This window comes from Meriones unguiculatus, chromosome 1 (genome assembly GCF_030254825.1).
Source record: "Meriones unguiculatus strain TT.TT164.6M chromosome 1, Bangor_MerUng_6.1, whole genome shotgun sequence".
In the NCBI taxonomy this organism is placed as follows: domain Eukaryota; kingdom Metazoa; phylum Chordata; class Mammalia; order Rodentia; family Muridae; genus Meriones; species Meriones unguiculatus.
Window position 1 is genome coordinate 55,431,577 of NC_083349.1, and position 26,297 is coordinate 55,457,873.

Genomic DNA, 26,297 nt, shown 5'->3' on the forward strand with positions numbered 1-26,297 from the left:
TGGCACCATTCCTCTGCTTTTCTTTCTCTTGCTTTATGTTCAAGGGCTGAAGAGATGGTTCCCACAAAGCACTTGCTGGGCAAGCATGCAGACGAGAGCTCTGATTCCCAGAACCATGTAAATGCTGGAGGGTGCGGCAGCCTGTCTGTAAGCCCACCATTCAGAAGGTGGAGATAGGGGATCCCCATAGTAAACTGGCTAGACAGACTAGCCGGATAGGTGACCCTGCCCCAGTGAACATGGTGGAGAGCAACTGAGGGAGACTCCTGGTATAAGCCTCAGGCCTTCACATGCGGTCACACACACGTGCCCGCAGGCATGTGAACACACATGCTCACAGGACACCACTTATATATACTTATGTAAAAAAAATATGCACCATCATGTTATCCTTATAAAAAGCCCATGGAAGACATCACTAATCAATATCAGATTTATCCCCAATTTTGGAATAAAATCAAAAGTGATAAAATCAGTTGATAAAAATGGACATTTGACAGTTTACCCCAGGGGAGAGATAGCAAAGAAAGAAAGAAAGAAAAAGAAAGAAAGAAAGAAAGAAAGAAAGAAAGAAAGAAAGAAAGAAAGAAAGAAAAGGAAGGAAGGAAGGAAGGAAGAAAAAGAAAGAAAGGAAGGAAGGAAGGAAGGAAGAGAAAGAAGAAAGCTTTTATTCCATAAAGTGAAACCCACAAGAATGTTCAAGGCAGCTATATTTCTAATAGTCTCAACTATAATCCAAATGTCTATCAACATTAGAATGAATAAAAACATAGTATATGCACAGGATGGAATATGCTACAGCAAGGGGAAAGCATGAACAAAGGGCACGGTTTGAAAGCATTTTGTAGTGGAGAGTGACAGAGATCACGGCTAGTGGGCATTCTATGTGATTTCCCTTTGTTACAGTTCAAAACAGACAGAAGTCATCTTCAGTGACAGATGTCAGAATAGTGGTTGCTCCTTAGCCAAGATGACTAAGAGGAGCATCAGGAAGTCTGCGGGGCCGACGAATGTTCTGCATGTGGATTTTGCTGGTGGCAGATGGGTGTGCGCTGTGCTGGAGCGCACTGCGTGCATCATTACACGTGTGCACTGTGCTGGAGTTGTCCTCACACATGTCTTTAGGAGGGAGCATATCCCCGAAGCCTGGCACTGAGCCCCTGCCCCGTGGTCCATGGACAAGGTCTTGATTCTGAGCCTAACTCAGACTAGATTTATCAACTAACCTGCTGGTAGTTCCTGATCTATATAAAAAGGATAAAACTAGCCCCTACTTCCTGGCATTGTTCTGAGTTACAGAAGATAATTCACACAACCCCTGCGTGGTACACTGTCAACACACCCGCGAAACCAGGCGTGGTGCTTTTGCTCCTCCCCTTTTCTCCTCTAACCACCTAGCTCATCTCCATGCTGCCTTTCCCTCTTCGTTTCTGTGTACCGAGTACACATATATGTGTGTGTACATGCATGTGGAGGCCAGAAGGCAACCTCGGTGTCACTCCTCCACAGGCACCATCCCCCCCATCAGGACAGGATAGCTGAGCAGCAAGCCTCTCACGTCCGTCGACACCTTGGCAGTGTCTGGATTGCAGGCTCACCACCATGCCTGGCATATTGTGTGGGTGTTGGGGCTCGGCGCCCTTTGCTGCCTGAGCGGCTTCCCTACATTCCCTTTCTCCTGATTTTATTTATTCCTGCAATGTCCTCCTCCTTTTAAAGAGCTGCAGGCTCTTTCTAATGAAGTTTATATGTCTTAAAATACCGAACACAACTTTACAGTTACGTTTTCTGAGTTTAAAAAAGCAAACCCACTGAGTGTTTCTCTCTTTAAAATATAACTCCGTACTCACTAAACTCATCAGATGAACACACTTGTTATATCGGTACAGCCTCCATGGGTTAGCTCAGTGGTCACCTGGCTTGTGTGAATATTAGAATTCCACAGGATCTCATGACGGTGCTGGCAACCAGACCACTTTAAACCAGTGTCTAAGGAGTTGCCAGCTGATCCCAGGGTATGGACAAATTTGAGCATCGCTGGATTAGTTTTCCGTTCCTTCTACAGTGTCTCAGCTGCTTTGGCATGTGGGTCTAATCCTAGTTTCACACTAGAATAACTGAGCTTTTTCTAAGTAGCCTCATGGCTCAGGCCTGCCCTCGGTAAGGCCCAGATGTTTCTAAGGTCCAGCACCAGCAGTCCTTATGTAGAGGAATGGCCTGCTGGTAATCCTTGGCATGAGGGTCACTCTAGTCCCCAGTACTGAATGTTCTACTTGGCTTAGAGTACTTTCTTTTTATGGTTAGAAAATTCCTGTCCCTGTCCACTTCCTTTGCAAGCTAAGTATGGAGAAGTGTGGGGTCATGCTGATAAGTGTCTTAATTTTGCTTCGCCCTCAGTATGGGATTGTGCTGGATGCAGGGTCTTCTCACACCAACTTGTACATCTACAAGTGGCCAGCTGAGAAGGAGAATGACACAGGAGTGGTGCACCAGTTAAAAGAATGTCAAGTGAAAGGTAAGGTGGAGGCCATGGAGGCGGGGAGAGCGGGACAGGAGCGGGAGAGGCACCAACACTTCACAAGAGCAAAAGGAGCCAGCACGGAGCCCCGTGAGGAACACGGTGGAGTTGCCGCTGATGTGCTGTTATTATCACTGTAATGTGACATTGAGCTGGGCCTAGTAGCACAGGCCGGTAAGCAGGGGGGTCCCGAGGTTCAGGCATGCCTGGACCACAGAGTGAGTTGGTGGCCAGCCTGGACGACTTAGAAAGACTCCGCCTTAAACAAGTCATGGATGTAGCTCAGTAGCTGACAGATGGAGCCTCTCATGCCCACACCCCTGTCCTCAATTCCTATTATTGCCAAAAATTATAATATTGAAATCAATACTTAAAAAATAAGCAAATTTTAAAATAGCTGAAGGTATCCAGTCCTCAGCTGAGGGACATCTGGGTTGTTTCCAGATTCTGGCTATTATGAATAAAGTTGCTATGAACATGGTTGAGCAAATGTCCTTGTTGTGTACTTGAGCATATTTTGGATATATGCCTAGGAGTGGTACAGCTGGATCTTGAGAAAGCACTATTCCTAATTGTCTGAGAAAGTGCCAGATTGATTTCCAAACACACTTATAAGTGGATATTAGATATATAATATAAGATAAAACACACTAAAATCTGTACACCTAAAGAACCTAAGCAAGAAAGAGGACCCTGTCTAAGATATCAATCCTCACTCAGAAAGGCAAAGGGGATAGACATCAGAAGAGGGAGAAAACAGGGAACAGGACAGGAGCCTACCACAGAGGGCTTCTGAAAGATTCTACCCAGGAGGGTATGAAAGCAGATGCTGAGATTCATAGCCAGTTTGGGCAGAGTGCAGGGAATTTTATGAAAGAAGGGGGAGATAGAAAGACCTGAAGAGGACAGGAGCTCCACAAGGAGAGCAACAGAACCAAAAAATGTGGGCCCAGGGGTCTTTTCTGAGACTGATACTCCAACCAGGGACCATGCATGGAGATAACCTAGTCGCCTGAATGGATGTGGCCTGTGGCAGCTCTGTCTCCAAATAGGTTCCCTGGTGATGGGAGCAGGGACTGTCTCTGACATGAACTCAGTGGCTGGCTCTTTGATCACCTCCCCCTGAGGGGGGAGCAGCCTTACCAGGCCACAGAGGAAGACCACGCAGCCAGGCCTGATGAGACCTGATAGGCTAGGGTCAGATGAAAAGGGAGGAGGAGGACCTCCCCTATCAGTGGGAATGGGCAAGGGTCATGGGAAGAGATGAAGGAGGGACTGAGAGAGGATGAGGTAGGGGGCTACAGCTGGGATGCAAAGTAAATAAATTAATAAAAATATTAATTTAAAAATAGCTGAAGGTGTAGCTTAGTGGTGTTGTGCAGGCTTAATAGTCATGATGTCCTAGGTTGGCTTCCCAGCAATACACATACACAAACACACATACACATACACACACACACACACACACACACACACACACATACATACACACACACACTAAGAACTAAGTAAAAATAACTCTCACCAACAGCACTTCTGTGTGTCCTTCACTAAGAACCCCACGTGCATTTTCTCTCTCATGCTCTGTTGGGTGGAGAGCAGCAGCTCTGTTTTTAGAGTAAGGGCAGCAAGATTAAGGCAGGTCATGCCACTTGTTTAAAGTTACTTAGGTTGGCAACGGATGGGGCTGGCTGTCAGTCCCACATCTGAGCCATTGGTTCTCAGACTTGAAATGGCCCAGAACTACCCAGAGGGGAGGGGCTCTTAGAACATGGATGTAGGACCCCTAACTGCCAGAGTTTCAACTGAGCAGAGTCAACAGATGTGGGTAGGAGCCTGGGGTCATTTAAATCTTGTTTTCCAAGGAAGGAAATAAAAGACTGGAAGGTTAGTGTCCAGTAAGTGGCCAGAGTCTGGCTGGTGATCCAGGGCCTTAGGCTGCACTACCGGCCCCTCACAGAAGCTCTGCTGTTTGTGCTCATGACCACCCCCTCCAAGTCACACCCAGAGGATGACTGAAGGCTTAGCTTCCCCGACCTGCTCCGCCCTGCCCTTCCTCAGGCACCAGACACCACGTCACACCACCCTCCAACCTTTGTCTCTCTTGGCCTTTTGAGCCAAGAACACACTGTTTCTCTTCAGACAGGTAATCTAGATCCTGGAGGAGAACTGACTTTGAACCTGATGGCCTGTTGCTTCCACTGATTTTTGTCATTTGCCAAGGAACCAGGCAGGGGGCTAAAGAGAGAAAACCATTCTGCTGGGAGCCCAGTGCTGCCAGCACTTAGGCCTTGCGGCTATGGGGCTCCCAGAGTTCCTAGAGGCTGCACCTTCACTTCATTGGCTGTCATTTCATTCACTGCCCTCCATTAACAACAACAATAACAACAGCAACAAAAGTCAACAGATTTTTTTTTTTCCGAGACTCATCCCGGGAATGCATGCGGTTGGCCCAACAAATACAGGATTTTCTCCTCCAAACAGAGTCAGTGAAATACAAAGGACAGGTTTCCCGAAGCAAAAGTAAGCTGCTGTTAGAGCATGGGGCATCTCGTTGTGTTAAACGCACAGGCTCTTTAGCAGCCCGTTTGAATAATCACCTTGAAAGCAAACTCTTGCTACCAAGCGTCTGGAAAGCACCCCAGCGTGGGCTGGAAACATGGCGGGGTTAAACTCAGAAAGCTTAGGAGTCTTGGTTTCACTCCTCTCAACAGCAACCATTAGTTTGCTCGAAAGTTGGCCTAACAGTCTTAGCAGAGAGGCAGGGTACTGGAGTGGAAAAGACTCTGAGGAGATGAAGCTTCTATTTCTTCTAACAAAGGAAGAAACCCCATAAATTTTAGGGCACATGCTGTGACATAGCTAGTTAGTGACACGGCCCGTCTTTTCAGGAAAAGCCAGTATATCTAATTTTTGCAATAAATGTCATCTTCACCTAGGGCCTCTAGGAACTAACGTTGCTAATTACGACTCTGTGAAAGGATCATTCAAAAGCGGCTAACAGAGATGGCACTGTAAGGTCAGCCTAAAGTGTCAGAAGACGTTACTCAATTGAATACGAAATTGCTCCACCTTGTGGTCAGATTGCTGAACAGCAGGCTTTACCGGCAAGGTTTAAAAAGACATCAAACGCAGTACCACGCAAATTATCTACTTTTTCACGACTATGAGGAAGTACTTGAGAAGGCAATTTAAGGGAAGAAGTGCTTATGTTGGCTCTGTGTTCTAAGGGAAACAGTCCACGATGGTGGGGAAAGCATGGTGACAGGAACTTTTCACATCCGGGCAGATCAGGAAGCTGAGAAAGGGCCTCACCAGCTTCTTTTTTCTCCCCTTTTGTTCAGTCTCAAATCCCAGCGCCGGGATAGTGCAGCCCACATCTTTCCTCCATAGTTAAATAAACCTCTCTGCAAACAGCCTGAAAGACATGCTCAAAGAGTACCACGTTCATTCGCTAGGTGCTTCTTACTGCACTTAAGTTGACAATAAAAATTAACCAGTATTCCCTCTAAGGAACACAACCTAATATATATCATATCAAGAAATGTTTTCTTTTTTGTTGTTGTTGTTGTTGTTTTCAAGGCAGGGTTTCTCTCTGTAGACCAGGCTGGCCTTGAACTCACTGTATAGACCAGGCTGGCCTTGAACTCAGAGATTTGCCTGCCTCTGCCTCCCAAGTGCTGGGGTTAAGGGTGTGTGCCACCACCACTGGGCTTCTTCTGTTTTCTTAGCAAACACTTTAATATGGTCAAGATACACCCCACACCTTTTCTTTCAAAGGTTTCCATCTTCTGTATCTTTCCTTAGGTCCTGGAATCTCAAAATACGCTCAGAAAACAAATGAAATAGACACATACCTGGCTGAGTGCATGGAGATGTCCACTGAACTGATCCCGGCGTCCAAGCAGCATGAAACACCTGTTTACCTGGGGGCCACAGCAGGCATGCGCTTACTTAGGTAGAGACTGTGGTACTAGGACTCAGAGGCAGTGCTGAGGTGCCTGGGATTGTGGGACTTGTAGCTAGGGCAACTAGGAGAGAGCCCAGCCCCTGTAACAGGTGCGTCCTCTCACTCAGAGCCTCTTGGTATTTCAGACTGGCTCTTGGGAGCAATCACACATGGCAACGCTGAAGGCTCTTTGGCTCTCAAAGGGCCTAAGAACTGAATAAAAGGAAGGTGTTTCCCAGGGTGGCTTTTGGGGAACTTGGGCATCTGTTACTCATTTCCACAGCCCTAGCTGAAGACTCTAAAGTCTAAAAGAGCAGCGGCTGAACAGTGATGGCTGAAACCTCACATACCAGCTCTCAACATGGCCAGACAACACCAAGCTCCCACCACAAGTCATTTTAAAAACCTTTGATACTTTGATACTTTTTGAGCCAGAGAGCAAAGCTAACCTGGAACTTTAAAAAGATACGTATACTCAGTGACTGCAAGATTTGAATCTGGAGAGAGCCAGAAGGATGGTGATGCCTGTGTCCCCCAGTCTGGTGTGTTAGGTTCTCTAGCTGTAATGGGTCAGTTTAACCACAAAGACAAAAAGCAATAACTTCACCTCTTCTTTTCTGTAGAATGGAAAGTGAAGAGTCAGCAGACAGGGTCCTGGCTGCAGTGTCGAGGAGCCTCAGCAACTACCCCTTTGACTTCCAGGGTGCCAAGATCATCACAGGAAAAGAAGAAGGCGCCTACGGGTGGATTACTATCAACTATCTGCTGGGAAAGTTCACTCAGGTAAATAGCTCACACCAGGGCGGTGTTCCTACACAGTCAGTGCCACTGCCGGCCCAGGAAGTATGTGGATCGTTAGCTAAAGAAATCATGGGTGGACAAATGAAGGAATGAACTTACTCTCCCACCTTTGTAACCATCACTAGAGGTACATTCGCCTTCCTGTTAATACTGGAGACTATCAAAGCCATGTCTTCATCCCACGGAGACACAAAAAGGGAATTAAAACCTACTTTAAAGATTTTGTTTTTATTTTAAAAAATTATGTGTACATGTGTGGCTCTGTGTAAGTATGTGCATGTGCGCACAAGCATCTTCAGAGGTCAGAAGAGGCTGACAGATCTCCTGGAACTGGGGTCACATGCAGTTGTTAGCCTCCCAATGTTAGGGATCAAATCCAAGCCCTCTGCAAGAGCAGTATGGGCTCTTAACACTAAGCTCTCTCCAGCCCCCAAATACGCCTCATTTAATAGATTTTAATCTTATTTAAAGTAAGACTTGACTGGGCAGAGACTGAGACAGGAGAATTGCAAGTTGGAGTCCAGCCTGAGCAACATAGTAAGGCTAGGTTTAAAGCAAAGCAAAATGAAAATGGCTTTCCTAAGCGAGGCATGCATAGCATCCTGCCCGCGGTGTGACTCATGCTCAGAACAGCCACAGGTGGCACATTATCACCCCTATTCGTACCCCCCCCCAATAAAGATGCTTCAAAATAGAATCTTTTCTAGCCCAGGTCACTTAGCTGGAGATTGAGTGGGGATTTGTACTTGTCTGTGACCCCACATTGCTGCTCTCTGAGTTGTGTCTTCAAAGCCCACTTGTTGGCTGTTGACTTGATACTCATTTCGGGAACCTGAAGCAGGCTTTGCCCCACTCTTTGCCCCTGGTCCTCCATCTCAGGAGGATGGATGTTCAGAGACTTCCAGCATTTTTCCTTTCTTTCAGAAACAGACTTGGCTAAGGGTCATCTCATCTGACAGCCGGAAACAAGAAACATTTGGCGCTTTGGATCTTGGCGGAGCCTCTACACAGATCACCTTTGTGCCCCTAAATAACACGTTAGAGGCCCCAGAAAACTCTCTGCAATTCCGTCTCTATGGCGAGGACTACACTGTGTACACACACAGCTTCCTGTGCTATGGGAAGGACCAGGCACTCTGGCAGAAACTGGCCAAGGACATCCAGGCAAGTACAACTGAATTCAGTTCTGCTCTTCCCACATCTGGTCCTCAGCCCCCACATCCTGTTTTTTCCCCGTTGTAATCAGTAACTGGTCTGAAGCTGGTCCCTTCTCAGGCAGGACACCAAGCTACATCTGGTGGGCCCCTGTGACTCGCCCCACCCAGACATCCCATGTTTGTTGCGGCTCTATCTCCAAGGACACGGCTAAGATCTTTTCTTAGGAATTACTTTCTCGCCCCAGTGGTGATGATAATGCGAGCTACATGCTAGAGCATTGTTTGCCAGGAGGAGTGACCGTTCATAAGTTTGTCTGCACCATTTTTTTTTAATCAGAGAGAGAGAAATAAAAAACACTGCAGGGAAGATACAGGATTTGTCAACCGATTCTTAAAATATTGTCCTCAGATGCCTTCTGCATTTTGAATGCAAGAATAGATACTTGATGTAATGAGATTTCCAGACACACCCTGGCAAATAAACACAGAGGGAAGTTGTCACATCCAGTTGTCCTGTCTCTAGGAAAGGACAGTTAGTCCCCCCCACCCTCCTCCATGAACACTTCTTCTTAAAACCATCATCATCAAGACTGCCATCTTGAAGCAGGTGCAGCTGAGAGGTGCCCGGACCCCAAAGTCCATGTGGCTCTTATCCACAGCAGCCTCTCTTTTTACCTTGGGGCTTAAAATCTTTTTTTTTTTTTAAATTACTGGACTAAAATACTGGGAGTGGGTGGCATTGACCCACTCCCAGAGCTCCCAGTCTGCCTGGGGTGGAGGAGAAGGGGTAGAATCCAGACACAGCTACACCCAGGCCGGAGTCTTCTGGAGACTCCTGCTTGTGAACCTACTGTGTACTCAGCACTGAGGGCCCAGGGACATGCCTCGTTGATGGCCTTTCTGGATTTGGGCATAAATACCCCAACACACCCTATGCCATGCCACGCCTAGGCGCTAATCTATAAACCTTCTTTTAAAAATGTATTCTCAAGGGCGATGAAGGCAGGACAAGGGCATGGTGACGCCATGCTGCACACTATCAGTTGGCATTTAGGTGCTTCTTCCATTCAGGCTTCAAGTGGCGGGACCCTCAGGGACCCGTGCTTCCTCCCGGGATACAAGAAGGTCGTGAACGTCAGTGAACTCTTCGGCACGCCCTGCACCAAGAGCTTTAAAAAGAAGCTACCGTTTGATCAGTTTCACATCCAGGGCACTGGAAACTATGAGCAGTGCCGAGAGAGCATCCTCGAGCTCTTCAACAGCACCTACTGCCCTTACTCCTACTGTGCCTTCAATGCCGTCTTCTTGCCGCCTCTCCATGGAAGTTTCGGGGTAAGTTTGTGAAATGATGAGCTATATTGATTAGAGTGTTTTAAGTTACAAGTTGTCCAAGGTGTGCCTATAAAGTATGTGAATAATAAAAACTTTTTTTTCTTACACATAAAAATGTCTTGATACAACTCAGTGTTTGTTGCTTGGCCGAGTCATGTCAGTATCTAGGATCTCCTTCTCCACTATCTTCTTGATTTTCTCATGATGCTAAAAGTGTGGCTACTGCTCCAAGCATTATACCTTCACCAGCAAAATCAAGGTAGGAATGAGAATGATGGTGAAGAGCTTTTCTTTACGTATCTCTCATGCTATAGAGCCAACAGATACCCTGTCAGAGTCTGTTGGCCAGACCTTGGTGAAATATACATACTGCAGCCATCTGATAAAGGGAATTAATAGCATGTTTGGCTTAGGTTAATCATTGTTTGATTATTCTACCTGGGTAAAATGAACAAAGGAGGAGGAGGCTCACTGCAGGATATGTACCACTCAGAGGCTGCTACAAGCAGTACTCTAAATGTCAGAAGTAGCAGCAGCTGTGGGATGACTCCACTGGGGGATTTCTTCTCTGAGAAACATTTAGGAGGCAGAAAATTGAGAGCCATAAAGGGAGACCTTAAATAAGCATCCATTTCAGTACAGTTTGGAACACGGGGGGATTATCGGATCCTGACTCCCAAATTCCATCTTTTCCTAAACATTCCAGAATAAGAAAAAGTGTTGGTACTAAAAAGGAAAGATGCCCCTTGAGCTCTTAATTACTCAGGCTGCCTGTTATGTTTCCTGAGACCAAGCACCATTGTAATCACAGTTAGGAAGTACGCTGCGAGAGTTGCCTACCATCTACCAAGTGCCGACTGCAAAGCAACGGTTACAGTAACGTAACAGCTGTTGTCCACAATACTGATGGAAGAATCAGGGCCTTGGGCTGCCTTTCTCCCCCTTCAGAAAACAGAACAGACGAGAGGAGGAGGTTTAGTTCCACCTCTGGCCCCAGGGTGAGAGGAGTTTGTTTTTTTGTTTGTTTGTTTGTTTGTTTGCATGGTCTGCACACCCAATCAATGTCACATCAAGAGCTCCAGGGAGTGCACAGGGTCTGTTGTTCTCAGACCTGGCTGAACCCCTGACTGAACACCTTGTAGGTGCCCTCAGTTCACCTGACCTCTGAGGAAACAGTGGAGAGAGCCATGGACCCGGCCATGCCTTGCTGTGAGACCACAGCTTTCCTTTTCGAGGACTCCTGGGAAGGGTACAGCACTAGCAGAGAATGGTTGGTCGGCTGTTGGCATCAATCCCAAACCAGAACCCGGCTTCAGTGCCATGTGGCTAAACTGGTACTGGTTTCCTGCCATGGGGCTTTGGGGGGACCAGGGCCCTTCCCTGACTTGACTGAAATTTTTAGAAGAGGAAGGAAGGGGACAAAAAAGGGAGGTGTACGGCTATGGTGGCTGGAGACAGCTAAGGGCTTTTTCACTCTACTTGGAGCTAAGAGGATAAATGTAAAGACAAATGAATGGACTCCTGTCTGAAGGAACCCATTCCTGTCATTTCTAGACCAGTTAGTCTGGAGTGGGCATTTATGGAGAGGGACGTTTTGCTAAGATAGCCATCAGCCCTGATGTTCTATAAGTCACTCTGTAAACGCAGTAGAAAAATCACCCGGGTCCTCCAGTCTGGCTACACTGTGGCCTTGGCATCTAGATCGAGCCAATGTCAAGGCAAATTAGAAACACCAACAGGAAAGAGAACATCTGCTGAGAATTATTATGAGGTAATTTAGAAATTATTTCTTAAGAACACATTGTACAACTTGCATAAACAAGAAAGAACAGAAATAGAGAAGTATAATTAAAGCTCATTTAAAATTCTTTACATACATGTGTGCCCTGCTGGCCAATAAAAACCACAATTGAAAATCCATATGTAACTATTTAAAAATTACTTAAAAATTTATTAATAGATGCCTTTAAATTTTGAGTCAGGGATTTGTTAAGTTGTCCAGGCTGGCCTTGAACTTGCAAACCTCCTGCCTCCAGCTCCCAAGTAATTAGTTGGGTTGATAATCATGTGCCACCAGGTGTCCCTTTTTTCTTCCTCCTCTTCCTTTCCATGTTATTCTCCTTTTTTTGAAGAAAATCAGGTTTGGAAACATTTATTAAAAATGAAGTTCTCAAAGAATCTCAACATGACCAGACATGAAACAACCTAAAGGTACAGAGAAAATCTAGGCTTACAAAAACACCTTTGTTGCTAGCAAACAGAGGCATCCTTAGGGAAAATGCCCAAAGCCCCCTGCTGCCTGGAAAATGCCATCCTCCGCCAATCCCACCGTCTGGTCAAGGGGTGAAATCCAACACCTAAGGTCTCAGCTTCAGTCGCCCTTTGCTTTTTGCTGCCAAGGCATTGTGCTCTGTGGCGGAACTGCTGGATGGTATAGAAGGCTGGATGACAGTTCCTCGGCTGTGCCCCGGGCCCAGCCCCAGGATGCATGGAGTCTCAGCTGTTAGAGCAGCTGCCATTTGTCTCTCTGTCATTTGTGGTTCTGAGTTTTCTGGGCACCTGGATTAGTAGTTGGAATGAGGTGATTCTAACGTGGAGGGGCCTTGTTGGCTCGGGGCTCATGTGGATTTATCTTATCTTTTTATTGTTCTCTGCGCTGCTTGCTTCTGGCCTGATGGCTCCTGAGGAGTAGTGATCTGCAGCCGTCCACCCCGTGCAGATTCTGCCGCCCTGCTCCACTCTGCCGCCCTGCACTCAGGCTGTCAGCGGTCTCGCTTGTTCCCACACAGGAGGGCTGGACTCCTGTGGTCAGTGAGTGCAGGCTCTCCATGAGAAGCAAAGCAGAAACCTGTGTGCTGCAGGGCTAGCACTGTGGGGCCTATCCCCCGGGAGCACTCTCTGATGTCTCCTTTGCTCATTTCCTGCAGTTCTGGGAACAGTGTGGAGGAGCCTGTGTTGTGTGGATGAGTCTAATTGCTTACTGCTGCATGTTCACATCTGTGCAGCACAGCCTGTCACAGCTGCTGCCCGTGTGCCCTTTTCTGCTCCAGAAACATAAAGTCCACTGTCTGTCTGTCTGAACACTGACAAGTTGTTTAATGGGGTAGTTACCTTTGGTGGCATCTGGAATAGAGATGCACCGTTGTTGGTGTCATTCACGTCTGCTGATGAAGGCATATCCATTTCTTACTTGGAACCATTTTACTGTCACCAAGCCTTTCATAATGACCTTTCTGTTCACTGGCTGCCACTATCACTGATATGAAGCAACCTGGGCCAGGACACCCTGTATGTTGGTTTGGAGGGCAATGGTGGTATTGGTTTACTGCTTGTTGCAGCGATAACATTTAGACAGGGTATGAAGTCTATTCTCTACTCTTGCTACTGGCCAGACTTTGAGCTCCCTCAAAAAAACCTAGCTGCTAGTAATATATTACCTTTGACTAGAAGCTTTGCCAATGGCCTCGACAGTCATGTAAAACATGTGTGTTATGTGTATTGCATGCAGTGGAAATATGCAGGAACTTTGTGATGGAGTACAAACTGCACTAGAAAGATGAATTGTTCACGGGAAGAACAGAAGTGCTATGCCCATGTCAGCCAGAGTTGCACACCACCTGAGCTCACCATAAAGCAACACAAAGGGGCCATCCAGCCATTACAGTCATCCGGTATAGACTACAGCGATTCATCTGTTATGCCTCAGTACTGCACCACTAGGTTCCTCCTGACTGTTAATGGCACCCTATTGACACAGCAGTGTTGCTGTGCATACATTTTTATCTTTTCCATTAGGTTTAGGTCTGTTTTATGGCAGTAAATGAAGAAATATTTTCAAAGGCCAAAATGTCCCACCATCTGAAACTCTCTGACATCCAGGATTCGGATTTCAGAGTACTGTCAATTTGTCTCTTGAACATTCTCCAAAGGTCATAGCATGGAGGACCCTGAGGGGGATGAGCAGACTCTGTTCCCCTTCCCTTTTTTAATTTCTATGACAACGCTCCCACCCCTACCCAGGCTATTCAAGGTGCTTTCAGCAGAATCAAATGCTACTTGTACTTTTGTGACTGGCTTATTTCACTCAGCATAATCTCTTCAGCAATCCAGTCTTGTTTAACCCCTCAAGGGACCACAAATTTCTGAAGAATTTGAGGAAAGCTAAGGAACTTCCAATCAGAAAAATGGACATCTTGAAGTAAACTGAATAATCTGCATAAAATTTATAGGATGATCCTTTATGGTGGATCTGTGATCCCCAGTTTAGGGACCTTTACTACACCAAAAAGTATATGGAAAATAACGATTAAATTCTAAACATGAGCCTAACTAAGCAGGACAATCTCTGGAAGTGAACATGTCCACAGGGGCCAAGGGCCACCGAGTCCACACAAGAGTTTGGAAGGCAGATTCAGATGCAAATGCCAGGATAAGTAATCCCAGCCCTGACAATGACCCTATCTCTATAAAGCTTCCTGCCATGGCACAGCCAAACTAAACCCTAGTGTTTGGTAAGCAAACAAGCAAGCTGGAACAAATGAACAAGCCAGAATACAGAAGGGAGTAAGGACAAGCCAAGCAGTCAGTTTGGGAGCAGTTTCCTGACCCCAGATGCGGAGCCTGTTTCTGTTTTCACAAGTGTGCTCACCACAGCTTCATCTAAACGTCCCCATCAGTATATGTTGGCCACACCTTTTTGTTCGTTTATGGACAAATTTGGTGTTGAGTTAACTTTCTTCATTATTTTCTTAGAAAGCTGATAAAAGTAGAATATCAGCTATATTACCAGGTAACTAACCATTTAGACTGCAAGTGCTGGAAAAATCAAGATTAGAAAATAAAAAGAAATATTAATCCATACAAATGTGTGTCATATTAACTGACTAATGCACACAGTTACTTATTTTTGTTAAGTTAGATATGAGTCCTATATAAAAAAGTTTCAGGGCTGGAGAGATGGCTCAGCACTGGCTGCTGTCCCAGGGGATGAGGGTTCAATTCCCAGCACCCACCTGGAGGCTCACAGATGTCTGTAATTCCAGGATCCAACACCCTCACACAGACATACATGCAGGCAAAACACCAGTGTGCATAAAATAAAAAGAAATAGATTATTTAAAAAGTTTCAAACTGTGTACCTTTAGAGAAACTTCCACTGGGTTTGTTTTAGCTGAAACTGAAGCAAGACAGCGTATTTACAGCATGGGATTGCCAGTTCAGGGCTCCCTTGTTGTAAGAGCCAGAACTGAGCTCTGAAGGGCAAATTTGAGTTGATGTTTCTATGCGCTAGACACAGCCTGAAACTCTGCACTCTGCTCCCACAGGCATTTTCAGCGTTCTACTTTGTGATGGATTTCTTTAAGAAGATGTCAGAAGACAGTGTCTCCTCTCAGGAAAAGTTGACTGAGATATTAAAAAGTTTTTGCTCAAAGCCTTGGGAGGAGGTAAGTGACCAGAAGCCACAACTATAAAATTGGTCCTGTATCCTCAGTGTCATGGAGGATGTGAATCTGCACATGACCTCACGCTGGTTTGACAGAGGTCCAGCAAATGTGTTAGAGAAGGTTAGAGAGTGGGCCTAGGAATGCCTTTACCACCATTCCTTGATGGTTTATAATGGCTTAAGCAGCATCCTTCCTCTCTCACTTAGCACGCAGTTTTGCAACAAGCAGCTGCTCGCATGGGGCTGGTGGCGTCTCTCTAAGTCATCCCCATTGCTCCTTTAGTTCTGTTGTCATGGGTACAGGATGGCTGCCATGGCCTTTACAGTAAGGTTGAAAGAAAGAAGCAGATGCATCTGTCCTTTCTGCAGGATAAAAAAGATCATCCCTGAATTCCCTCATCAGTCCTCCCTTTATTCTTAAAAAGTTGTTTTATTTTAGTTTTGACTGATACATTTTTATGGTATAAATTTGCATCATGTACTTAACAGATAAGAATAATGGTCATAATTATCACCTTAATGATGTGCCATTTATTTATGTGGTGAGAACATTCAACATTTTCTAGGTTTTTAAATCTGTATTTTATTATTGCTAATTATAGTAAACCTACCACTCAAGAGAAAAATTAAGCTTATTCCTATCTGGCAATGACCTTTCACCTCCTTACCAACCTCTTACCATTCCTTGTACCATTGTTTTTTCTGTCCTCTGATAATCACTGCTCCTTGTCTCAATACTATGAAATCTTTTTGAGTTATCTAGTAATTATTTAACAGTGGATTTCATTTTGAATGCTTAACTTTTTAATAATTCATGTGAGCAAGATCATTCAGTATTTGTCTTTTTTTGTTTTGTTTATTTGACTTAACAAAAATAATCTTCAGGTTCACCTGTATTGTACAAAATGGCAGATTTCATTCTTTATGTGGTATGTGTGTGTCTGTGTTTGTTTATATGGATAACTAGTATTTGACTTTTTTATATAGCCTTATTTTCTTTATGTCTTTACCTCCTGATGCAGGTTAAGTCCCCATCTGTCTGGCATTAATTTTATTTCCAGAATATCCTCACATTAGTGAATTGCTGGGTCATCAGCACTTGATAATTTTTGAGGAAATTTTGTACTGTTTTTCAGAACGACAACGCTGCTCTGTCAACAGTGTGTCAGGGCTCCTTTGACAATATTGATCATGCTGACCCATGTGGTAGCAGGGCTTTCTAGCTAGTGTCTTCTTCAGGGTGAATGTTTTCATTGCAGGGTTCGCTTCAGCTTTCTGATCAGGCTTATTCCTAGGTTGTTTTTTTTTGTTTTTGTTTTTGTTTTTTTGTTTTTTTGTTTTTTCTTTGTTTGAGGCGACTGTGAGTGGAATTGTTTTTTGATTTCTTTTGTCTGTAAGGTTTTTTTTTAATGTATAGCAAAGTTAATGAATTTTTGTGTATCTATTCTGTATCCTACTGCTTTGACTAAATTGTAACACTGAAGTGTTTTCTGGTAGCATTGCTCTACCAGATCAAAAGATAAGGCATGATTGACGTGTCTGCAGTGGGAATGGTTTGACTTCCTTCTCTTTGTTTCCTTCTCTGCTTGATGCCTTACTAGAACCTACACACTGTACCAATGAGCAGTGGAGAGAGTGGTCAGAAAATACTTTCAGTTTTTCCCTGATTAATATAATGTTTGGCTATTGCTGTGTAGTAAGCAGCCTTCATATGTTGGGGTGTGTTTTTTCTATTCCTTCAGGGCTCTTATCAGAAGGAATGGAATGCTGGATTTTATCAAAGGGTTCTTATGTATCTGTTGAGATGACTATATGATTTTTTTATTTTATTTATATACTGTATTGTGTTTCTTGATTTCCACATGGTGAACCATTCTTACATCTTTAGAATAAAACCAAACATGATCATGGTACATGATCTTTGTAATGTATTATTGAATTTGACTTTGAGCCAAGCCATATGATGAGTTCTACTAAACCTTTTAGGAAGAACCAACAGCAGTGCTCCATACAGTAAGTAGGAAGTGATCCTTCCAGACTGGTTCGGCAAGTTCAGCAGTACACTGACACCAAAACCAGAGAGAGAAGAAAGAAGGCAAGGAGAGGGAGGTGCCAAGTTTCTTGACAAACATACATGCAAAGCTCATTAATATTCAGCTTTCCCTTCATTCAGTGTGACACTGGCTGGTGGTTTGTTTACAGACGTCTTTTTATGTTGGGGTCTGTTGTTTGTATGCATGATTCACAAAGAGTTTTATTTTGAAGAAATATTGGGTCTTATAGAATTTTTCCCCTGCATTTTTTAGATCACAGTCAGAAAGGATATACAGAGGACACATTTCATTAGATGGGCAAGATCTTGGAAGCATTGGGGCAAGGAAATTTTACATGTAAAATGTTCTGCCCACTTCTGAGTGCGTGGTACATGTTTAACGGATGGTATCTGTGGCTTAGCTCATGGTAGCTGGGAGGAAAGGCCCATTTGAGACATACCCGTGTGCTGGGTGGGTTGTGCCCTGGCCATCTGCCCTCTCAGTAGGAAAGGGGCTGAGCAGCCTGTGAACTTTTGACTACATATTTTCAGCAACAGAGTGGTTATGGTCAAAGAGTGACAGGCATCTCTTGCTCTTTTCCCTAGAGTACAGGATGAATGAAAAGACCTGGGACAATTGCTTTTTATAATGTAGATGCAAAAAGGAACTGAAAACAGAGGTTGGGATGTCAGCACTATCAGCATTGTTTAGCAAGATGCTTCTGAAGGTGTCTTCCAAGGCTGTTTTTGTCAAATGTGGTATGTGTGTGTGAGAGAGAGAGACAGACAGACAGATACAAAAAGACAGAAGTACAGAGACACACAGACACATACAGAGAGAGGCAGACAGACAGATACAAAAAGACAGAAATACAGAGACATAGAATCATCAAGTGAAAATGCAGACTCTGAGTTGGGAGCCCTGGAGTGAAGAATGGGGTGATGCTGTCCTCCAGGGGCTAACCTGAGTGTCAAGGATTTCTTTATGATGCCTGTAGAAGCTCTGCACTAACGACCCAGAGTATGGCATGTAGGGGACTAAACAGAGACCAATGGCTTCCTTCAGACAATGCTGTCACAGCTTTACTATGCTAACGCGATTGGTGAGTTGTTCCAAGTGTAAGAGATGGAAGGAGATGCTGAAGCTGACAGTTTCTGAAATTCCTAGGCAGAAGGAACTGCCTTTTTCCTAAGCCGCTTACTGTTTTCACAGAGAGCCTTGAGGAAGAAAAGCTTCCTCAGGAGACCCTGACTGAAAACTCTGTGGTCTCTGAGGGAGACTGTGCCATCCAACAGCCTGTTGTAGAGCCTGACCCCAAGACCCATGTGAGCTAGGGACCTCCTTGTCTCTTCACTGGGTCTCTAGTGAGAAGGAACCACAGAGAGGGGCCTGTTGCGCAGGTGTGATGTTTCCTTCATTTTCCTTCTAGGTAAAAGCAGCTCATCCTAACGTAAAGGAGAAGTACCTGAATGAATACTGCTTCTCGGGCACCTACATCCTTGCCCTGCTTGTGCACGGCTATAACTTCACAGACAATTCCTGGAACAAGATTGATTTTATGGGCAAGGTAACTTGGGAATCTGTTGGGGGTGTGAAAGTTGGGTGGAAGTTGGTGACAAAGCAGTTTTGAACTTAGAAAAGTTAGGAGTCCACCACATTTAAGTTTTGGCTTGATGACTGTTCTACTACCCCACCAGATGGAATTCAGATCAAGTCCTACTGGGAATAGCAGGCAGCTCTCATAGGCTGACTCTAATGATAGGAATTCACAATCTGTTTCACCTTTCTGCACATGGCAGTAAATAGTTCTCAACAAGTCAGTTTATTTATTTAATAGTATTTCATTAGCCACTGTCCTGACTTCAGAATCCCCCCAAGGGCCATCTTTGTGATCCAGTCTCTTATCAGCCTCACAGATGGGGCTGTTGCTTGGCAACAGTGCCACCTTCGGGCATCCAGAAGCAAAGAAGCAAGCAGCCATATGGCTCCTCTGTTGTGGTGCCCGCTAATACCTAAAGTATTTTGCCATCTTTTAAAATACGGTGATCTCAAACAAACCAAAGCACAGAATCAGGACTGTGGCAGCATCATGGATACTTTTCCTTATTTTAACATCCCAGACTTCCTTTCATTCGGTCAGTCTATTTCTTCCGTTAGGATCTGTCTTAAATTTGGTTGATATGCAGGGCAGTCTTTGTTTATATTCTTGGAATGCTTCCATGTGATCTGATGTCTCTACATCTGGGGAATGACCCCCCTAAATCTGGAGACTTCAAGGATTCCATCCCACACTGAGAGGAAAAACTAGTCCTTTTACATATTATTGCCAATACGGGCCAGGGTTTGGAAGAAAGAGCTATTGTAAGTTGGCACACCTGTTGGGAGTTTTGTTTTGTTTTGTTTTTTGTTTTTTTATAATACGTGCTGAAAGCCTTAAAAGTATGCACATCATTTGGCCCTATTATTCCATTCCTTGGATACTAAGCAGTTGGTTAAAATGGGTAAAAAGTGGTCTACACTGTCAGTGATGATCCAGAAACAGGTTAAGGGTAATGCTCACAAAGTATCCGTAAGTGAATCGTTCCAGGTACAATTTAATACTTACTTATTTTGCAAAAACAATAGGAACGTGTTCACAGAGGAGGAAGGAAATGTCACAAGGAAGGGACGTCAGCAAGGCCTAAGGGGCACTGTGTGTGGAGTTTTGGGTTTCTTCTTCAGGCTTGTCTGTTCTTGCTAACTTCTCTATGTCATCATGACAAACAGCTCTTATAATAAAATCTTCCCAAATTGTTGTTCAAATACCACCTGAGTGACTGTAAATTATTTCTCCAAAGGTGAGAGGGACACAGAATGGTTTATAATTTAGTAAGGATCCTTTCTTAGGGAGGTGCATAATTGTCCAGCTTTATAAAGTTTACTTTCTGGAATTATTTTCTCAAGTTTCCCCGAATGCAGCCCTGGTTCTATGTGGCTTCTCCGGCCTGAGAAGGATGGAAAGGGCTAGAGCCAATCATTACCTCTTCATCTTTTTACCTGCTTTCTGTCTGTCACCTCTCACTTAGCTCAGGAAATAGAGTGGTGACCTCCTGTGGTCTGTTTGAATTTAAGTGCTCCCTGGCAGGTGGACTGAACAGCCGATCACCACACTTTCTCCAAGCTCTATTTTAATCATTTGCTTTGATTTTCCCCCTCAGATCACTCCCAGTGTAGCATATGAAGTTAATCTATTGTGTGAACTATATAGACAAGGTGGCTGTATAGTTCCTGTTGGTTACTCGGTGGTACGGGTGGGGTTACAGGAACACTACAGACTTGCTTTTCAGACCACGAACAACAAGATGTTTTCCTGTTGTTTACAGATCGGAGACAGCAATGCTGGGTGGACTCTGGGCTACATGCTGAACTTGACCAACATGATCCCGGCCGAGCAGCCGCTATCCCCACCTCTCCCTCACTCCACTTACATCAGTCTCATGGTTATCTTCTCGCTGATCTTGATTGCTGTGGCCATCACTGGCATATTCATCTACAGAAAGCCTTCATATTTCCAGAAAGAGGCCATATAGCAGGAAGAGCTGACATTTGCTGGCTGGAGTGAGAAAACAGCTTGCCCAGGGAATGTGTTCCTCCCTGCAGGGGACTTGAGAGTCACCCTTTCCTGCTTTCGGGAGAGTCCGCTTCTGTGGCTTCATGATGCCTGTCCCTGGCGACACTCAACACCCTCTGCCTCAAGGACTTCCTGGTGATATTCTCTTATCCCTTCCAGCTACCCTCTTTCTCCTTTGCCCTCTGTGCTTGGGATCATAATTTTCATGATCTGTGCTTCATAAAAGAACAATAGTTTTTTTCTCAAAAACTAAGAGTCCTGAGTGCCACACTGCCCAAGTGAACTGGCTGAAAGAGGAAACTCAGAAACCATCTCAGTCATAGCTTTGGAACATGCCCCCTCCCCCCCCCCCCGCCACCAATCCCTAATAAAGCCATGCAGTGCCTTTGGAATGAGGAGACACAAACCCATTCCAAACCTGGATAAGAGAATTTTCTAACGTAGATAAATATGTGCTAAAGCCAAAGAGTTTTTGCGGAAGAGCGTATGTGTCTGTGCAGCTAATGTGACTCATCATCTACTGAAAGCAAGAATGGAAACACTCTACATTCCTGCATGATGCCAGAACGCTACCAAGTAGAACACAAAAGTCTGAGATTTTTGAAAAGCAGAGCCACACATAGGCATTTAGGAGATACAATGTGACAGTAGTGTATGTGCTAGAAAGAAAACTATAGTTACCACTGCAGGACTAGGAAAATACACCCTCTAATGCATCTTTTCAAGTTGTGTTTATCATGTTAAATTACACATAACAAATTTTGCCACATTTACATCCAGCTCAGTACAACTGAATGGAATTTAGTAATTTACAACGTTATACAATAATCACTATTTTGAAGATTTTGTGTTTAATTATGTGTGTACGTGTGGGTCTGTACACATAAGTACAGTGACTATGGTGGCCAGAAGAGGGTGTCAATCCTTGGAGCTGGAGTTATAAGCAGCCAGTTGTGAGCCATCCAGTGTGGGTGCTGGAAATCAAACTGAGGTCATCTGCAAGAGCTCTATGTGCTCCTAATCTCTGAGACACTTCTCTAGGCCCCACACCACTATCTTATAACATTCTAAAACCAAGAAGCTGGCAGGGGACAAGACGACATACATGGTTTTTTTCTCAAACCACAAACCTTTCCACTGATGGCCAAATAGATTCTGCGACACAGAGATGGCTCTTTGGGTTTGAGAGCTGTGCCACATCTTTTTTGTCCCAACATTTACATTAGTGAAGGGTGACAGGCAGAGATGGTATTTACACGTCAAGTGTTGCTGCTCTTCCATTACGCAGACACATGTCTTATTTTTCTTATTTCACAGAGTGTTTCTGTGTAATGAATATGTGGTTATGGATTTTTATTATGGAAATGTAGAGAGATCTTGGATCTTTCCTATGAGTATTACTGAAAGAATTAACTGTCGAGGAGAATTGAGCAGTGATATGTTCTGGCCATACCTCAAGCTTTCTGTCCAACTCTGATCTGGGGATTGACTAGTCAGAAAGGGAAGTCCCCGAAGACTAGAACCAAGTGCCCTGCATCCCTTTGGTAGGGTAGTCAAGCCATTTTCCCTTTTTTAAGTCTCTTCTGCTATTCACAGTTGAATGTGCTGGCTAAATTGTTGTAGCTGCCACTGACTGAGCATCTGTGCGATGCTCTGTGCTTAGGTGCATTGTGTTCATCTTCTCATCCTCCTCTCACAACAGTCTGAAGAAGGTGGCTCTTCCCACTCCCCATGCCCAAGGTAGAGCTGTGCTCAAACTCTCATCTGCCTCGAGGCTATCATTTTCTTTCCCTTTCTTTTTCTTTTTCTTTTTGTTATTGTTGTTTTCAAGACAGGGTTTCACTATGTAGCTCTGGTTGTCCTGGAATTCACTATGTAGACCAGGCTGGCCTCAAACTCACAGAGATCCACCTGCTTCTGCCTCCCATGTGATAGGATTAAAGGCATGCAGCACCACACCTGGCCAGTTTTTCCTTTTCTAAATACCCCGCCACCACTACTGCCAATACGTTGGAATTCAAAATTGCATGTTTCCTTCGGAGAACAAAAATATTTTTTGTTTAACTACATTTTTGTCTTGTTGCCCATGTTAAACAAACAAAAAACCTCAATGGAGACAATTAGGTACCACCTGATCTCAGTTCCATGAGATGGAAGGTTAATCCAGGGATTTCCTTTGGGTCTTCTGGGTTAAGCAGGCCAAATACAATGAGTCACTATTAATATTTTAATGTTGGCTTGCCCATTGGTCATAGTTAATTATTACTCATTTCTAGATATTCACTCAGGACTCAGAATCTGGTTCCTTCACAAGTTGGTGATTTTTTTTCTTTGAACCTACAAGGACAATCAGTCAGCAGAAATGGTTCCATCTGCATATAAAAAGTGCAACTATAGAACTAGGCTTTGTATGTGTGCATGGATGTATATAAGAGAGAAAAGTTTCAATTCATCCAAATAAGTGAGTAATGAATAAGATGATATAAACAAAAGTTTCCAACAAACATTTCATTTTGGTGTTTCATTAGCCAAAATCCAATATGAGAAACAGATAGCATACTCCAAAGTGGGAAACAAGCAGAGTTTAAGAGAGAGACTAAATTTAAAATATCCTGATTTTGATAACTAGTCAATGTAAGAATGTTCATATATGTTTTCAAAAATCCTAATCTTCCAAAATCTCTTGTGTGCATTACATTCATATTGTAATGAAGACTAGCCACATTTTAGGTGTCCAACACAAGCTACACTTTGGCATATTGGCAGGTTTGGAACATACTTCTGAAGTTTACAAGGTAGGTAAGAGGTAAGCTCTCATTGTCTTTTCCTTGGGGAGCATTACACAAGTAGGGTAGGCAGATTGCCACATCCCTGCCATTCTCTCATTATACACAGAGAGAAATAGTATCCCTAAACAAGCTTTTTAGATCCCAGCTGAGCTATGGCTTTGCTGCCTTTGTGTGACAACTGGGCCAAAACATGATGTAAGCTTGATAAAAAAAATTTCACCTGATTTCAAAGATAATTCTTCATGTTCACATTTCTCAAAATGTAAATTTGAATGTCAAAATAAAAATCAAAGGTCATCTTTAAAACTTTTAAAAAATGTTGTATGTGTATGGGTATTTTGTCTGCATATTTTATCTCTGCATCAATGCCCAAGGAGGCCAGAAAAGGCCATCCCAGATCCCCTGAAACTGGTGTGGCAGGTGTTTTTGAGCCATCATGTTGGTGCTACAAATCTAATCCGGGTCCTCTAGTAACCACTGAGCCACCTCTCCAGCCCCAAATCTTTTTTTTTTTTTTTAAAGTAGAAATGGCTGTCCTGGTGGAGCATGCCTTTGATCCTAGCACTTGGGAAACAGAGGCAGGCAAATCTCTGTGACTTGAGGCCAGCCTGGTCTACCTAGTAAGTTCCTGGACAGCCAGAGCTATGTAGAGAGACTCTGTCTCAAAACAAAAACAGAGTAGAAATTGTGTAAATACAGTATTCATGTATGAAACTCTCAAAAAAAGTTTAAATTAAAAATAAAAAAAATGCAAGCTTAATCACATCTCTGCCTTACATCATAGGTGGCTTTCTGGGGCCTACAAGTAAGGTCAGCTATCCCCAGCAACATCCAAGGTTCCAGTAGTCCCTGGCTCTTAGCTATCTCCAGGCTCACATCCCATTTCACCCTCTGGCATTCCTTGTATCCTGTCCAGGGTGGCTGATTCTGATTCAGCTACCTTTGACCCACTCTACCTTCAACCCTTAGGCCGGATGTCCTTCCTATTGCAAAAGTGTCTCCTAATGTCCAAGCCAGACCATTTCCTGTGCACCACAGCTCTTTGGAATTTCACTAGGACACTCAAACCATTCTAGCCAGAATATGCTCCTTGGGACAATATGTGACCTGTTCTTTCTGAAAAGCAGGGCTCAGAGTTACTTTAGTGAATCTAAGGAAGAAATTCTAGCCAATCTCCCAACTGCCAGGCCAGCTATGAACCTCTGTTCCTCGACTTTTCTTTTGATATGACTGCATTTCTCCATTGCTCAGCTGGCTAGGCAGTGGAACCTTCTTTAATTATTCTAGACTCAAGGAAAACTTCCTACTTGGAATATACATTTAGTTTCTGCAGCGTTCACCATGCAGCACTTGACTGTGGATATTCAAGTGGGATTGCAAGGCTTCGAATGAACCTTAAAAGGCCATACTTACCACCATTTAATGTAAATGCAAATCACCTGGGATCACATTGAAATAAAAATCCCTTAATTTTAAGGCTGGATATGGTGGCACATGCCTTTAATCCCAGCAATTACCAGGCAGAGGCAGGTCACTCTCTTTGACTTTGAGGGCAGCCTGGTCTACATGGTGAGTCCCAGGGCAAACAGACTCTGAGTCAAAATAAAAATGAAAAATCAGTAGATCCAGGGTGAGGCCCAAGTTTCTACATTTCAAGAGATGTCAAAACTGTTGTCTAGAGACCACACTGCACATTTCAGAGATACTGACCACTTTATCATCCCATGAAGGTTGTCTTCCTGGTTCCTGGACAAGCACTGTCTGCCAACCAACAGCTTTCCCACAGCGGACCAGCTCACATGCCACCTCAAAAACTTATCCCTCTTCCACAACAATCCAAGTGGTTATTAGTTTTCTACAGGGGGTTCAGAGAGACCTTGCCTCAAAGGAATAAGACAGAGCCAAAAAGAAAGACACCCAATGAGACAGGTATGCGAACCACACCCAAATACACCACACATCCTACACAGAGAAAAATTAAAGCAGAATCAGGGGTAATGACTGCCACAGCAGAAAAAATGATGTGGGCTTTTTAAAAAGATGAGTCTGAATGTGTTTATACATGAAAAACAAACAAGAGGGGGGTTGATGAATTGGCTCGGCAGATAAAAGTGCTTGCCTGGAGGCCTGACAATCTGAGTATGCTCCCTTCATGGGCACATTGGCGCGTGCGTGTGTGTGTGTGCGGACACACACACACACTCACACACACGAAAATGAGCTTGACAGGGTCAGAATTGATACACTGCGGTTAAGACCACTGACAGCTCTTCCCGAGGACCTGGTTCAATCCCCAGCATCCACATGGAAGCTCACAACTCTCTAAACTCCAGTTCCAGGGGACTTAGTGCCCTCTCCTGGCCTCTCCAAGCCCCAAGCACGTACAGACACATAACAGACATACATGCAGGCAAAGCACTATAAACATAAAAATAATTTAAGAATTAAAAACAAATACTGGAGAAGGAGCCCAAAGTAACTGACACTGAAAATTTAAAATGGTTTAGGAGGTAGGAGAAGAAAAATAGAAATGTATTAGAGAAAACACAGAAACAAATAGGGAAGCCAAGATCAGACCAGAGGCCCAAGAAACAGTGGGACTGACAATCAGAAAGCTCTTGGTGGTTGGGCTAAGGGTGCTTGCTGCTAAGCATTATGACCTGAG

At 44.2% G+C, this 26,297-nt stretch overlaps 1 protein-coding gene across 2 annotated transcripts in view; it reads left to right on the forward strand.

Moving 5' to 3' along the window:
- The window catches only part of Entpd1 (ectonucleoside triphosphate diphosphohydrolase 1), a 71,062-nt gene extending 49,753 nt beyond the window's left edge, over positions 1-21,309 (forward strand). For both annotated transcript variants that reach the window (XM_021633096.2, XM_060389283.1), the window contains exons 3-10: positions 2,398-2,515; positions 6,326-6,476; positions 7,091-7,250; positions 8,193-8,432; positions 9,497-9,757; positions 15,082-15,201; positions 18,663-18,800; positions 20,596-21,309. In XM_021633096.2, the coding sequence (XP_021488771.1) occupies positions 2,398-2,515; positions 6,326-6,476; positions 7,091-7,250; positions 8,193-8,432; positions 9,497-9,757; positions 15,082-15,201; positions 18,663-18,800; positions 20,596-20,802 (1,395 nt within the window). In that variant the 3' untranslated portion in view covers positions 20,803-21,309. The remainder of the gene's footprint in view (positions 1-2,397; positions 2,516-6,325; positions 6,477-7,090; positions 7,251-8,192; positions 8,433-9,496; positions 9,758-15,081; positions 15,202-18,662; positions 18,801-20,595) is intronic.
- The last annotated feature ends 4,988 nt before the right edge of the window (positions 21,310-26,297 follow it).